This window comes from Callorhinus ursinus, unplaced genomic scaffold (assembly GCF_003265705.2).
Source record: "Callorhinus ursinus isolate GAN/ISIS: 27379988/994484 unplaced genomic scaffold, GSC_fseal_2.0 scaffold3, whole genome shotgun sequence".
Lineage (NCBI taxonomy): Eukaryota > Metazoa > Chordata > Mammalia > Carnivora > Otariidae > Callorhinus > Callorhinus ursinus.
Window position 1 is genome coordinate 87,612,515 of NW_027397065.1, and position 16,061 is coordinate 87,628,575.

A 16,061-nucleotide genomic window follows, 5' to 3' on the forward strand; every position below is an offset into this window, starting at 1 on the left:
TGTCAGAAAGGAAGTAGAGACGTACCTATCCAGGGCGAGGGACCCACCCAGATGCACGAAGGCCATGTCCCTGGTTCGGAATTGTAGGAATGTCAGTGGGAGCCTCCTGCATTCAGTATGTTCAGGAGGCTAATCTCCAGAAGGAATGACCTCACTGGGCACATTGTGGGAAGCACCCCTGCTTCGAGGTGTGGGGGTTCTGGCAGTTTGCATCTCCACCAGCTATGGCGGACACTCCCTTGAGCGTCACTTAGGGCAGTGATCCACTTCCACACATGCTCAGTGCGTTCTTGTACTGACTATGAGAACAATCAGCATTCATTTCTTTAAGATTTTATTTTTAAGTAATCTCTACACCCAACATGGGGCCCAAACCTACAACCCCAAGATTGAGAGATGCATGCTCTACTGACTGAGCCACCCTGGCACCTCGACAACATTCAGCATTCATAGTAACAGTGTTCATCTTAAAAGAATTCTAGAAAATGGAAACTGAAGCCAAAAGTATTAATAAAACTTAAAATCACAGTAAACTTGCTAGACTTCAAAAATAAGGGGGTCCGGAGGGCATCCAGGCAGAAAGATAAGTTCTGTAGTAAAGAAAAAGAAAACTTCAGGCTGGCCTTTGACTACCAATGACTTCAATACATTCCAAAAAGTAGAAATAACATAGAAAATTGTCAATCTCAATGCAAAAACAAAATAAACAAACAAGAAAACCCTAAAAATACTAATAGAGAAAAGAAATATCCTCCATCCCTAGGGGTCCGGTGGGGAGGGGACACTAAAGTGTCTCCACATCAAAAATAAACTCAAACTAAATCAGCAAAATATCTAGAAAATAATGATGATAGGAACATATAAGGCACGGAGCTAAAGCAGGTTTTAGAGGAAAATTTGTAGCCGGTCAGTACTTATATAAAGAAACAAGAGAGAAAATATAAATAAATAAATGGCTTAAGCATCGAACACAAGAAGTTAGGAATAAAAAGTAAATAAATAAATAAGCAAGCAAAATCAAAACAAACCCAAGAAAAACTATTGGAAGAAATTAACAATGAAAAAAACTGAACTAAAAATCATCCCTTAATAAAAGTAATAAATATATCCACAACTCATTCTTTGGAGAAATAAAAGTAAATAAACAAAACATTAGAGAGATGAATCAGGAATTAACAGAGAAAGAGAAAATCTCAAGAATAAGAAAGTAACCAGGGAGAAATAGAAGCAAACACAGATACAGAGGTAATTAAAACCATGAACAGAGATTACTCAACACTGTGAAAATCACTGAAAGCTTGGATGAAGGAGACTGTATTTATAAGAAAATATCTTTGACAGAAACAAACTCTAGAAGAGAAAGTAAATCTAAACGGAAGAATTTTCATAGGAAAGAAAGGGGAATGGCATCTGATCTAATCTAGTCTAATCTACAGGAACATTTGGGATGAAAGGTACTCATACATGAGTAGAGCACTCAGAACCATCCCTGGCCCAAGGCCAGTGCTGCTTGTTTGCTCTTATTACAGTCAAAATAAATGCAAAATCTTTCATAAGTTATTGGCCAAAGGAATCAAGCATCAAATAGATGAACAATATCACCTACTGAGTTAATTCCAAAAATTCAAGAATGTTCAATATTACACAATGAGAGAAATCATACAATCCTGCCCAAGGCGACAAAAACTATCTTTTAATACGTTCAAGATCCATTTTTAAAGAAAAACAAAAGAGAAAATAAGACCTCTCTAGTAGGAATAGATGGTTACTTCCTTCAAAGCATAAAACTTACTTAAACCAAAAGCCAACATATTGCTTAAAGGACAGACATCAATCCTACTAGATAAAAAACAAAACAAAACAAAACAAATGGGTAACTGTGTCTCCTACCACCACCTTAATGTTAATTTTTTCTGAAGGTACTAGGCAAAGCAATTGGAAAGAAAATTAGAACTCCAAAAATGGAAATTCACTTGAAAATTACGTGATTATATATCTGGAAAACCTAAGAAGAGCAAATAAAAAGTTACTATAAGCAATGAGAGAATTCACAAGTTGTCGGAAGAAGTGTATTCACTGGAAACCTTTAGAAACCCTTCTCTCAACTTTTTAAAACATGACCATATCACCGATTTTTAAAAATGGGGACAATGAGCCAATGGCTGATGTTTAGATGCCCTACCTACCTGCATCCATTCCTGAGGAATCCTTGGTGCTTGCCCTCTAGATGTGACAGTTTTGTTTAAATGAGAGTGGAATCCCCTGATGTCTCCTCCCTCTAAATTCTCCTAGTTTTGCTTTACTTTCCTATGTGTTACCATGAATATCTTCCAACAAGGTATCTTGCTATGTCATGCACCACAGAGCTTAGTCGTATCCGAGCAGGCAAGGGAAGCGGAACCCCACAGCCACTGGCTCAGAGACTACATGGAAGGTCTGCACCAGTCTGTGCTAGGAGCGGAGTGGAGCCGGAGTCCAGTTGTGGATGTTGGTATCTCTAGTGGGCTGGAGAGAAGCCCCCAAAGCTCCCCTACCAGTAACCTCAGAATATGACCTTTTTTGAAATAAGGGACTTTGCAGATGTTAATCATGTTTAGAATGTGTGAGATCATCTTGGATTCAGAGTAGGGCTCTAAAGACAATGACCGGTGTCTCTGTAAGAGACGGAAGGGGAGGAGATGCAGAGACACAAAGGGAAGAAGGCCATTTGAAGATGGACACATAGAGTGGAATTTTGAAGCCCCACACCAAAGAATGCCAAGAACGGCTAGCAACAACCAGAAGCTAGAGAAAGGCGTGGACGCATTCTCCCTCGGAGGCTCTAGAGGGAATGACTGTGCCAACACCATGGTTTTGACTTCTGCGAGAGAATACATTTCACAGTTTAGAAAGTGCTGTTGTTTTCAGCACCCATGTTGGTGGTACTTTGTTACAGTTGCGCCCCCCCCTCAGCTGGCGGTGGTACAAGTGAAACGAAGACACAGAGCTGTACGGGTACATGTCCCTCTGACCACCCTCTGACACGCTGGATGGCCAGATCCACCCTAAACCACGTGGCTATTCTGAGTGGGGTAAAATGCACCCCCAAGGTTGGCTGGGGAACAAGAGCAGGCTTCCCCAGAGAACAAGACACTCCAGAGATAGGATGGCACAGAAGCCCAAGATGTCCTGCTCAAAGTGACCCTATAAATGTCTCCTCTTGTACTTCTCCCTCTCACTCTTGACAAGGGGTGAGCTCTATCTCAGAGGTTTCCAAGACCAGGCGTTCCATTAACCCACAGGAGCTCAGATCCTCAGGCATTAGCAAAACTTCCAAACCACTCGTTACTAGAGGGTGGGCTTCTAGTATCTCAGCAGGATGAAGCTCACTGCCTTGAGTCTGAGTGGGCACACCGAGAGATGGTCTACCAGTCCAGACCTTTGCCCTGAGGGTTTGCTCATGTACAATCCAACCCTTGCCCTACTCAATTACATAGGCCATTTGGGAATTTGCTTATTGACACATTTCCCAAAATATTTTTATGTCCCATTACTCTTAGTTTCTGTAAAAATCATTTAAACGTAGCAAAATGCATCACTGCTGCTTGTCTACTATTTATTAAGGGTTAAGTACCAGCCCCATTTGATAACTGGTTCTTCAGACATGCCAGTTCACTGAATCAGCACCAAGGCCAGCAACTATCCAGGGCAGTCCCCCATACTGCCACCATTTTACGGTAAAGAAAAATGAGTAAACTAAAGAATTTGTCCAAGTTCATGCAGTGTTGCAGGCTGGTCTTCCAGGAAGCACATTCTGAGACAGAGTTCAGTGTTTACTAGGGAGTGGCCTTGGGATCAATGGCTGTGGGGAGGGAAGGAAGCCAGACTAAGCAGAGGCAGAAAGTGAGCTGTGATGCAGGCCCACTTTAGAGAAATCCACAGAAACTCCCGAGTTTACATGGCCACCAGCACTGCCCTGCAGTGGTCCAGACTGGATAGAATCTATATGCCCACCACAATCAGTCATGGATGCAGGCCATTCTTGAAAAGACATAACCTTGAGCTGGCAGCTCTATGCAGCTGAGACAGCCTTAAAGAGTCTAAGGGCTGAAAGTCAGCTGCCGACAACACCCCCAAGAGGTGGACAACAAGTCTTTCCTTGAGGGGTCTCTGGGTGGTCCACCTCCATGAGCATTGCACAAAGCTATAAAGTGGGGAGCAACAGAATCCTAAGTGAGTCTATCTGAGACCAAAGTGCTTGCTCTGTCCACCAGTCTGCACTCTCTGCCACATCAAAACACTCACAAGCTGCTTGAGAAGGATATCAAAAATGATTAACCCAGTGTCTGGCGAGCAAGATCTTACATCTCCTAGGAGAGGCAAAAATTGATGCACATTATTCGCAGAGAAGGCATGCTGTGATTATTGTTGTAAAAACAGACAGAAAGTACATCTCCTCTCTCTGCTCCCAGCCTGCCCAGTCTGACGCACTCCACAAACATATTGAAAATGCTGTAGGTACATCACCAAGCCATCGTTATTATTAGTACCTGATGATTATGAGCACTAACCATGCACCTGGCCCAGGTTAACTCCTTTTCATTTTTTTATCTCATTTAATCATGTCTGCTGCCCTCGGAAGAAGCTATTATTACTATTCCCGCACGACAGATAACTAGGAACATCTCCAGGCCTGTCTCCCAGTGACTGTGTGTACATCCTCTCTCTGCTGCACCAAATCATTGGGTTTCTCTATTCTTTAAAGAGATGCCTTATAACCATGATGAAATTCTTGCTCAAGTCAAGCTGTAGATACGTTTTTCTCTCAAGTTCATACAAGTCAACAGATCCATCATTCATCCTGCAAGTACAAGGAAGGAGTCCTGTGTGACTCACCCTAGGGGTGCTGATTTTCTTATTGTCTTCCAGGGGTTTTGAAGATCAATTACAGATGGGTTAAGAAACGATTAGAATCAGTATCTTTCACAAATTATCCTCAACAATAAACACCTGGAATGGACAGAGCCTCCGATCTTTGTATACAATGAAACAGGGTTGCCTGGGTTGGAGAACACGTGAGGAAAATCACCTGTTGAAATACCAGTCAATGAGTGTGCTAGTCAACCTGTAATAGTTCTGTAATGTACCATATTTGATATAAATCCAGTGCTTTGAATGAACAGAGTGCGCAGGGCTCCAATGACAGAATCCAGGAGAGGATACAGACCACTAAAGCGGGACCGACTGGCATTGCTTATTTTTCAAGAAGTCCTCCTTTTTTCCTGCTCCTTTGATCAAACTTCCAAAACAAAACTCATGGTCTAATAGGGCTTCCCTTTACTTCTGTTCGTTCTAGCCCCTTCTCAAAAGAGCCTCACTAATGTTGAAAAATAAACCTAGGTCTCATTCCACCATCCTGGTAAAATAATTAATTATCACCAGGAAAGTTCTCTGTTGAGCATTCCTGCCATTTCACTCTATAAAGTGCCAGAGCATTCTTAAAGGGATAGGATGCCCTGCAGGAAAATGTGAATTGTGTTGTTCACTCCTTCCACCAAACTCTCTCTGATGGGATGATAGTGTGAAGCTCCTGCCATTTAAAGGAGAGGTAAGGATTCCTGCGGGGCTGGGGGAAGGACAGGAAGGGAACAGGGAGAGAGGGATGTGCAGTGCCTTTAGATTTGCTTCAGGATTTAGTCACATCAGACACTTTCTTCTTTCTGCCTCTTTTCCATGCTTACCCCGACTCCTTCCAAATCACAATGTCTTTAGAACCCATAAGTGACAGCTTGCTAAAATGGGACACAGATCATACTCAATTGGTAGCTAGATGCTACACGAAATGAATAGTGGTACAGACTCCTTCCTTCCCTTTCGTGGAAAATATTAATATCCTTCACTTCTCCAAAAACAAAACAGTAGCAAGGGAGGTCCAAATTCTCAACAATTAGTCTCCTCCAGAGTCAGAAACCGGGCAGCTGGTAACCTGCTATTTTCCTTTTCAGCTTCTCAGATTAGATCCTAAATGCAATTTAATTCCAGATGCCAGTATACAGTTCCTGAATTATGCCGAAGAGGAATCAGTTGCATAACAAAGCTGCATTACTCCTGATTACACTCTTGCCACAGATGATGGGTTTGTTTTCTACTTTAGGTCCAAACTAAAATTGCTTTTCAAACTGTATCATAAATGTACCAAAGTATACACTGCATAAAGGAATCCTAAAACATTTATCAGAAATATGAGTAACCCTGTTAGAAAATCAATAAGCACTCTTTAGCTTATCTTCTTTAATAAATACGGATTCCCATATACCTGCCTTGTGTACATCAATCTATATTCAAATTCCTCCTTGTCTCGTGGGAAAATAAAAGCTCCATGACATGAAAATCTAGAATGTGGTATGAATACGAAGGAAATGAAAATATAGGAAAAGCAAGTAAGCTTCAAGTAGGAAATGTAATCATGATAAATAGACAGGGCCATTTGGCAATTCCTTGAGCGTGGTTCAGTACCCTGCTGGCAGGGACGCTGACTGGCAAACGGCGAAGAGACAGCAGGTGCATCTAAGATGTACAGGCTGCAGGCTGGACCAAGGCTCCTGAGCAATGGACCCACTGTCCCTGACTGAGAGGCAAGGTTTCTGCTCAGCCTCCCAATCTTGTCTCAGAGCTGAGCAACCGCCACCCTCACCCCTGGGCTCAAGCAGGAGGTGGCACCGCAGCACGAGGGGGGAGGTTTCAGGCTGTTTTCCTAACTTCGGTCTCCCTTGGCCTGGATATAGCCATAAACAAAAAGGACTCCTTGCTGCTCTCAGAGTCAAATGCAGGATCTCCTATTGATACGAGGGAACTTCTTATTTTCTAATTAACCACCAATTGCTAAGGACTTTTGGTGCTCACACAAAATTTATGATTGACAAATAATAATATATTTTTCTTGGGGCGCCTGGGTGGCTCAGTTGATTAGACATCCGACTCTTGATTTCGGCTCAGGTCACGATCTCAGGGTCATGAGATGAAGCCCCGTGTCGGGCTCCTCGCTCAGCCGGAAGTCTTCTTGAAATTTTCTCTCTCTCTCCCTCTCCCTCTGCCCCTCTCCTCTCTCTAAAATAAATAAATCTTTAAAAAATAAAAATACATTCTTCTTATACAGACCACATAAAACTGCTCTTCTCTAAGTTTCCTGATATTTAAGGATCGTCCCAGATTCCAGAAAAACTGGCCTTTGGAACCCAGTTAGGAAAATAAAGATGAAGAAGTTGCAAAAAAAGTTGAGAGACTAGGACGAAGGGGATCACAGAGAGCCGCTGAAAAGAATCTCTTTCTCTTCCACAAGTAAACTCTGCTCAAAGTGTGTTCCTTCTCTTCCGTTTCCTGGGCCCATCCTCTCCTCCTGCTCTTGTCCTTTTCCTTCTCTCCTGAATGAGGCCTTTTCATTTTATTTAGTTACTTATTTATTTAATTTCTTTTAGAGGGAGAGAGAGAGGGAGAGAGAGGGTGTGCATGAGCGGGGGGAGGGGCAGAGGGCGAGGGAAAGAGAGAACCTTAAGCAGACTCTCTGCTGAGCATGGAGCATGAGCAGGGCTCAGTCTTACCACCCTGAGATCATGACCTGAGCTGAAATCAAGAGTTGAATGCCCAACTGACTGAGCCACCCAGGCGCCCCTCCTTCTCTCCTGAATAACTCAGCCCCCAGCCATCAGGCAGAGCAAGAAACAGCTGCACATACAGGGGACCAGGGAAGCTAAACTTGCCCACAGTGATAAAGCTGGGCTGGGTCCCAGAAGAGTCTACAATGGGGAAAACACAGAGGACAGAGCGCCAGTTGGGGGAGGGGACCTCATATGGATGGGGTGTCAGAGCCTGAGCCAGGGAAGGGGGGCATGTGTGAGTGGAAGGGAATTTGGGTGAAGTGAGAAGGCACCTGTGTGGCAGTAGGGGTGGGAACTGAGATAGGAGACTGGTTCCATACCGGGATTGATCCAGTAAATAAATACATTAAGGATCATGGCAACTACACTGTTTTCACTATTAGCCAAGGAGTTACAATGGAAAGGGAGGAAACTGGCATGGAACCCATGGCGGGTTGAAAATACCAGTGTGAAGTCATGGTACTTAATATGGATGGATAGATAAAAGTAGATGTAGGTGTAGATGCGTGTGAACCTTGCCTTGGGAGTATTGACAACCAAATGGGGAATGGAAAGACCTGAAGCCCAGAGATTGCTTCCAAGTGCCGTTCTTCAAGAAAAAGACCCAGGGCTCCTCGGAGAGATGATGGGTTTCAGAGCCATGGCACGAAAGCATGAGATGAGCCTGGAACATCTTCTTGTGTCAGAAAGTGAGGAAGTGCTCCAAGACTGAGAGGGACACATCAAAAAAGGTACAGAAGCCAGCTTGACGGGGCACCCTTGGGACAAGTCTGAGCCCATATAGGTATCAAAATAAATAGTGATGGTCGTGGCTTATAACCCACTGTATAGAACAGAGAAACACAAGAGAGTGTGGACATCAACGAGTAAATAAAACAGGATATTTGCCTGGTTTCAAAGTACCTTTCCACAAAATACATCTTAGTAACAAAAAGTAATCCCAAAGTGGGAAAGTCTGGTGGACAGCACCATCACACTAATGACCAGCATAAATAATGAGACCCTGATAGAACATGATGGGAACACACCATCACTTCTGTGATTCCTGCCAAAGATGCATAGCCTGAATCTATTCTTGAGGAAACATCAGACAGACTGAAACTGAAGGACACTTGACGAAATAACTGGTCTGTAATCTTCAAAAGTGTTAAGATCTTGAAAGCCAAGAGAAGACTAAGGAGTCGCTCCAGACTGAAGGAGACCAAAGAGACTTGAGAACACACTGCAACATTGCAGGATTCTAATCCGGGCCCTTTTCTATAAAGAACGTTATTGGGGAAGCTGGAAGAATCTGAATGGCAGCAGCGGAGCAATGTGAATTTCCCAGTTTTGTCGGTTGCCTTATGGTTGAGTAGAATGGAACTGTTAGGAAATGCAGCCTAAAGCATTTAGGGGCAAGGGGACATTAGATTGGCAACCCATCTTTCAATGGATTAGGAAAAAAAAAATTACCTGTATTAGATTTGGAACTTACTGATGGGTCTGTGATTGTGTCAAAATAAAAGTTAAAAAAGCTGTTAGGGATTATACTTTATGTTTAAATGCATTAGAAATTACCATTCATGACTTTCAGTTATTAACTAAATTTCCTCAGTTCAGTGATATAGCATAGCCTGAAGCTGAATTCTACTTCAAGTCAAATGCTGGGAAAATAAATTTCCTGAAAAAAATGAACTCTGTTAATCAACATGGAAGGGAATAGGGTTTTCTATGATGTCAGCATTTTGGTTAACAGAGAAACATTACATGCTATTGATGGATTACCAATGTTCAAAAAATTAAGTGAACATATATTCTTAATACAGATCCATGCTAAATAAAATGCATTCCTTCTTTGATGGCTTGGAAGGCAGGGTGACACTGATCATCATTCATGGGCAAACCTTTTTATAGAAAACCAGTATCTTTTATTTTATGTAGTTTTGTTTCAAACAATTACACGGCAGGAAAATAACCACCTAATCTATAGCATTCTAATTTATGTACATGGTTCATAAACAGAACTCAGTGGGGGTCCTGGGTGGCTCAGCAGGTTAAGCATTTGATTCTTGATTTCGGCTCAAGTCATGATCTCAGGGTTGTGAGATGGAGCCCTGCATCTGGCTCCATCCTGGGCATGAAGCCTGCTTAAGATTCATTCTCTCCCTCTCCCTCTGTTCCTCCACCCCCGCTCATGCTCTCAATCTCTCTCTCTAAAATAAAATAAAATAAAATAAAATAAAATAAAACAGAACTCAGTGAAGTGTTCTTCTCACATCACAAACCAGTGCTATTTGTAGGTTGTATGTCCTATAATCTACAGTGGCCAAAGGTATTTAGAGGTCTTTTTCTCATTACTCTGAAATTTACCAGTGACCTTCCATTTTTAATCTGTCAGCATCTCCTGTCTTTCCTGTATCTTGGAATCACTGTGAAATTACTTCTGAAGAAAGGAAAAGCTGACATTCCATTCTTTTGCTCCTTTCAATGTTATTCTTCTATGAAATAATGTGGAATGAAAAGCTTGTCTTCTTTCTGCTATTCCAGAATTATCCCATCTCTGGTTGTCCACTGATAAGAATTATCTTCCTTTGTTTTGAAAATTGACTAATTAAATATTTAAGATTGTATTCTTTCCCAATTTTTTTTTAACTAATGGAAGAAACTAAAAATGCTTTAAAAGACCAAACCCACTATAGTATGTAATGACCTAGAATAAACCAGGGTCTTTACAAAGCACTTACTTCCCCCCCCTTTTTTTTTAACCCCATTTAATCTTTACAGGCATGTATCTTAATTCTCATTTCCCAGATATTTTTTTCTATTACACTTGCCCCGCAGACACTATTTATTCATGAAGGGGCAGAAGAGACAGGTACGACATGTTCAAGGGATGTCTTCCAGGGGAGCCTAAAACCAGGAAGGTGACATAAGCCCTGAAAACACGCTCGAGAGTCCTGATGCCCACGTGGCAAGGACCTTCCCACAGTGATTTTCATACTGTCAGCTGGCGGAGCAGCTTACATACTCCTTCCTCCTGCAAAAACATACCCACCACCCAGGCCCCATTACGGGGAGAATGGCAAAGTGAATTTATCAGAGAAAAGAGAAATGTCCCATAAATACTTTCAAGGGAAATTGCCATGCAGCAGATGGAAGCAAAGCCAGGACAGAGCTCCTATAAAAAGGAACACATTCCCCACCTGTCCCCAGGCACAGCTGGATTGTTTCTTCTTTTCATAAACCACCACCTTCTTGCTTCCATTTGATTAGTCCCTGACCAGTCTCCCTGTGCATCCTGGGAGGTATAGGCTACTCCGCTCAGTCACAGGGCATGCACCCAAGGACGAGGCTTGCCTCCTGGTCTGAGCCCACCCGCGTGAACCTGCGGCCCACTGCGCAGAATCCCTCAGCCTGCGGCCCACCACCCAGAATCGCATCAACCTGCGGCCCACCGCGCAGAATCAGGGCCAGGGCGCTCATGCTCATGCGGTGCCAACAAAGGATGTCTCACAAATGCAGGGCTTACTGAACACTGTGTTATGAGCTCTAGGAGAGGAATATTGAGAAAAGGGATCCCTAGAGAGCTTTCCAACTCAGAGGGTTTACTAGACAGCCAAGGATGAGCCTCCAGTTCCATTTCAAGATTCCAAATAAAGCATTCCATCAACTGAATGACAAACTGGGTTCTCAGACCCCACGGGGCTCACGTGACCCACATCTAAAATCCCCTTTCAACAGCAGTGCTGTTCGTTAACCAATTCTGTCAGGGCCTCCCGCGTTTTACACCATGGCTGCTTTTCTTAAATGTTTGAGTCTAATAGAGCAAAATTAATCATACCTGTTCCACGTAAAAAAAGGAACTCAAGAATAACTCCAAACCACTGACCCTCAGGTACAGATGAGGGTACAGCTGTACATAGCAGGAAATCAAATCGCTTTTTAAAATGCTATCAACTAATTAAATACAATGGCTTCTCTGAAATGCCATTTATTAGTAAAGCTAAATTTGCTGTCGTGGCATTTTAAAGACCTTTTGCATGCCCTGGACCTGCCAGAAGTTTAGGAAATGGAGCAATCTTTTCTCCTCCGTAAAGAAGGGGTTTCAGATATCAAGGTGGAGAGAGGTGGGGGAGAATTATGAATTTAATTGTGTAAGTTATTTTCACTCTAAAAATAAAAGTGCTAAAATAGTCAGAATAGCTTATAAGCCTCACAATCATACCACCATTCAGCAATCAGCAAGATGGAACCACCATTTCTAATTTTCACTGATGCTGATTGCTAAGTGTTGATTCCACTGATGAAGGCAGGTGTGGCTGGCTATCCACTAGAAACACTGGAGTCCACAGCAGAGAGCAGAGCTTGAGCACCTGCCAGGTACCAACAGTCCCACCTGGAACCAGGACACGGCACCCCTGGCATGCAGGGTGGGGTGGTGAGGGCCGGCAGAGGTGAAGTGCACCCACCTGCCAGACCAGGTGCTCCTTGGTCCCCGGCGTGGCCGACAGGCAGACGCTCAGCACAATGGTGTGGGAGGAGGAGGTGAGCACGCTGGCAATGATGGCATCTCTCATGTTGAAGGGCAGCATGGTGTACACCACGAAGATAATGAAGAGGAAGAACGATACCTATGGGAAAAGAACAGGGAGAGTCACAGAGAGTCCCCATTCCCCCACTGCTCCCCCTCTCCTTCCCATTAATGGCTGCACCAAACACCATGACCAGCACCCATTTAGAAAGTAGGATTATGATAAAACAAGACAGCGTGTTCAGACAAACCCAATGGATTACAATGAAGGACTATCATGAGGAAGAAAAATTGTCCTTTTTCAAAATTTGGGGATTTCCAGTTTTGAGACCCAAACCACTGCAGACATTAGGTAACTCTGAGCACTTTCTGGATCTGGATGCAAAGCGGGTCCTAAACTCCCCGGGTTTAGTATCTGCATTTCAGCATGCACATCTGGATTCCTGAGTTCTGTTTCAAACTGTTTCTGGAGACCCATGGAGGATGGACAGGTATTATCTGGGTGAGCTGGGAGCTGTAAAGTTCAAACAGTGTGGCCACATAACAAACAAAATGAAACAGCTTAGGGATGGTTCAGCTGTTACGAAACTGAACAGTTTGGCAGTTTCTCAAAAAGTGAAATGCACAATTGCCATATGACCCAGAGCTTCCATTCTCAAGTCCATGCCCTAACGAACTGAAAACAGGTACTCAAACCAATGCATGCGCACACACGTTCGTAATACGTAATAGCACTATTCGCAATAGGCAAAAGGTGTTAACAACACAAATGTCCACCAGTGGAGGAACAGAGAAGCAGCCTGTGGTGTACCCAGGCAGTGGAGTACTAATCAGCCAGAGAGAGGAAGTAAGGATACGTGTTTTCACACGGAGGAACCTCAAAAACATTATGCTAAGTGAATGCAGCTAGGGCAAAAGACCCCCTATTGTAAGGTTCCATTTCTGTGAGGTATCTAGAATAAATCAACCTACAGAGGCAGAAAACAAAGTGGAGGTTGGCAGGGGAAGTGGGAAGTAACTACCCACTAGGAGCAGAGTTCCCTTTTGGGTGATGACAATCTTTCTGGAACTGGATGCAGGTGTTTGTTGTACAACACCGTGAATGTACTAAATGCCATCCAATTCTTCCTTTTCAAACAGGTAATTTATGTTACGTGAATGTCTCCTTGATAAAAAATAAATCAATATGAAAGCTCACAGAAAGATTTGGAATGAAAGTAAAATGGTTTAGTAGGTAATAAAACAGGCCATTTTCATTACATCAAAAGCAGCAGAGGCAGAAGGACATGGAGAAGGATTAAAAGGTGATAAATCAAGTGGGAAGAGCCGAGGTCAGGGAAACAGAAGAGTGGCATCTGGTGAGCTCTGCCACATGGCTCTTCACTCAAGGACAGAAGCAAAGCTAAGGGAAGAACTCGTCCCACATTCAGAGTGATCCATGCATCACAAGGAACCCCAAATCCCAGTGCAGCTGGAAGGACGCAGAGACAGCACGCCAGCTCTTCTGCAGTGAGTCAAGATATGTGTTCACAAGGAGGATGTGGGCCCTGCTCCTGGTGGATCTGAAGAGAGTAAGACCTGGAAGGACACCAGGCTCACGCTCATTCCCCCTCTTGCATAGACACGGGGGTCCGCACCGCACATATTACAACGAAAAGTAACGGTCACCATTTCACTGTGCAAGAGTGGTATCACGTAAGCTCTATGCATACAACCATCACAGACAAAAGAGCATATGAAAGATCAGGGGGCACGACATAAAAGGAAATTTGGATCTCACAAACGTGCCCCTTCCTTTTCTCTAGGGGATTCCAACCCAAACACCTGCTCACTAGACAAGCACATATGAAGCTTCTCAGAGGAGGCAGTGAGGGTCTGGAGGCAGAGGATGGATGCAGAATCCCGGCTCTCAGGCACTTGACAGCCCAGGGGAAGGGACAGTCACGTGGATCAGCCATTGCTTTATAGCTGATGTTGCCCGAGAGAAGGGGTACCTAGCCCCACTCCAGCAAGACAATGGGGTGGGGTCCCCACATCCTCTTCTCTAAGATCCTGCAAGTTCAGGTGTCTCAGAATGACAGCCAAGGAGAATTCCACCACAAGTGGGGAAATGTGTCCAGAAATCCTCCTTAGGGAGCCTAGGTTGGGCATGGACCAACTGTTTCATGCCCATCTCCTCCCAATTCAGTCTATTCATAAGGGACTTTGGGCCAAAACACATGGGCCAAAGGATCACCATGGCCATACTATTTTTCTGGTACTTTTTTTTTTTTTAATTTTACCTCTTTAAAAAGACTATGAAGATGTTTTTCGGTTAAGTATTATTATTTAGCATTCTATTTCTAGTCTGTATATGGAATGGGAAAAATTATGTTGTTAGACAGTTTATGAACCAAAACACCTAGTATAGATGGAAAGAGACTAGGCATCACTTTGGAGGCACCCCTTGAGCCAGGTGCCAATCTACAAGGGCAGACTGGGGCAGCCCCCTCCCTCCATCTTCCCAAGAAGAAAATATACAGAATGAGTTCTTAGAACCCCAAATCAGATTTCAAAACTGATAAGAACTAGGACATGCATTTATGGAGCACTTGGCATACATGTCCCTTCCCCGCTCTTCAGATGCGTGATCTCATCTAGTCTTTACAAGAGCACTAAGGGGGCTGTTCGCTGCATCCTGCTCTCTCCAAAAGCAGTATCACTGACCCAGAGAAATGGGGAACTTGGCCAATATTCCCCAAGTAGTCAGTGTCAAATCCTAAATAGGAATCCACGGGTTTAACTCTTCACGTGTTCTCAGTAAAGAGTTTGCAATATTTTTCTCCCTTGATGGAAATTTCATGAAGCTGAAAGCCTAACATAAGATACAAGTGCCCACGAACCACTTCTACAAGTCTGAGATGGAAAGACAGCAAACACTCTTCCCTCCTGCCAAGACAACCACAGGAAGTGCCCAACGTCTTGGCTCTGATATTGGGTTCTTTCAATAAGCTGGACCGATTTTTAATCATCATTACAAAACTGCTCACGTTCCAAAGATAGGCTCATATTCCCTTCATTTCTATACATTGAACTTTCAGATTGTGTTTACTGCATGAGTTATGATAAATAACATACAACAATGAGCATTTAGCAAAATTATCAGAGAAGAGAGTTATACTAAATACTGGCACACTAGGAGCTAAAACAGATGTTTCATTTTTTAAATGTTGAATAGGGGTACAGATTATGGGAAGCAGGGTTTCTCCACCTCATCACTATTGACACTGGGGACTAGATAGCTCTTTGTGATGGACACTGCCATGTGCAGTGTAGGATGTGTAGAAATATTCCTTCCCTTCACCCAGTAGATGCCCTTGGCATTCCCCTCTTCAAAGTTATGCCAACTGCTGATAATGTCTCCAGACATTGTCACATGTCTCCCAGGGGGTAGGATCAGCTTGGTTCACAGCCACTAAACTAGAGAAAAAGTTTCTTTTAGGAATGAGAATGAGATAAACAACTCTTGCACTGTCATGGCTTATTGAGAAAATTAAATTGATTTTGGAATCCCTAAGATCCACCAAATATTTTCAATGAAGACATGAATTTCTATACATAGCATTAATGCAAAATCCTATATCCTCTAAGAGGTATTAAAGGAATATTTTCAGGTATCAAAATTTACAATTACAACAAAGAGCCTCTCTTTTACAACTACACATTTTTCTTCTAATGCAAAAACCTATAGCAGTTCTTTGAAATTACCATAACTTCTGAACAGCTTAATTTTGGACAGCTCTAAAACTCTCACATTATTTCAATTAATATACACTTCCGCAGACATTTTGGGCTTTGAAAGGGAAGCACATCGAAGGCTTATCTGCAGTAACCAAATGGAGAATAGACATTCTGTTTTCCAAATACAGTTGCTCCTG

General features: G+C 43.1%; 1 protein-coding gene across 3 annotated transcripts in view; it reads right to left on the reverse strand.

Annotated features, from left to right (window-relative positions):
* ADCY2 (adenylate cyclase 2) overlaps window positions 1-16,061 on the reverse strand; it is a 412,639-nt gene that overhangs the window by 294,459 nt on the left and 102,119 nt on the right. For all 3 annotated transcript variants that reach the window (XR_012377669.1, XM_073891097.1, XM_025867481.2), the window contains exon 3: window positions 12,083-12,244. Coding sequence is in view for 2 of the 3 variants with exons in the window: in XM_073891097.1 (XP_073747198.1) it covers window positions 12,083-12,244 (162 nt within the window). In the remaining variant the exon portion in view is untranslated. The remainder of the gene's footprint in view (window positions 1-12,082; window positions 12,245-16,061) is intronic.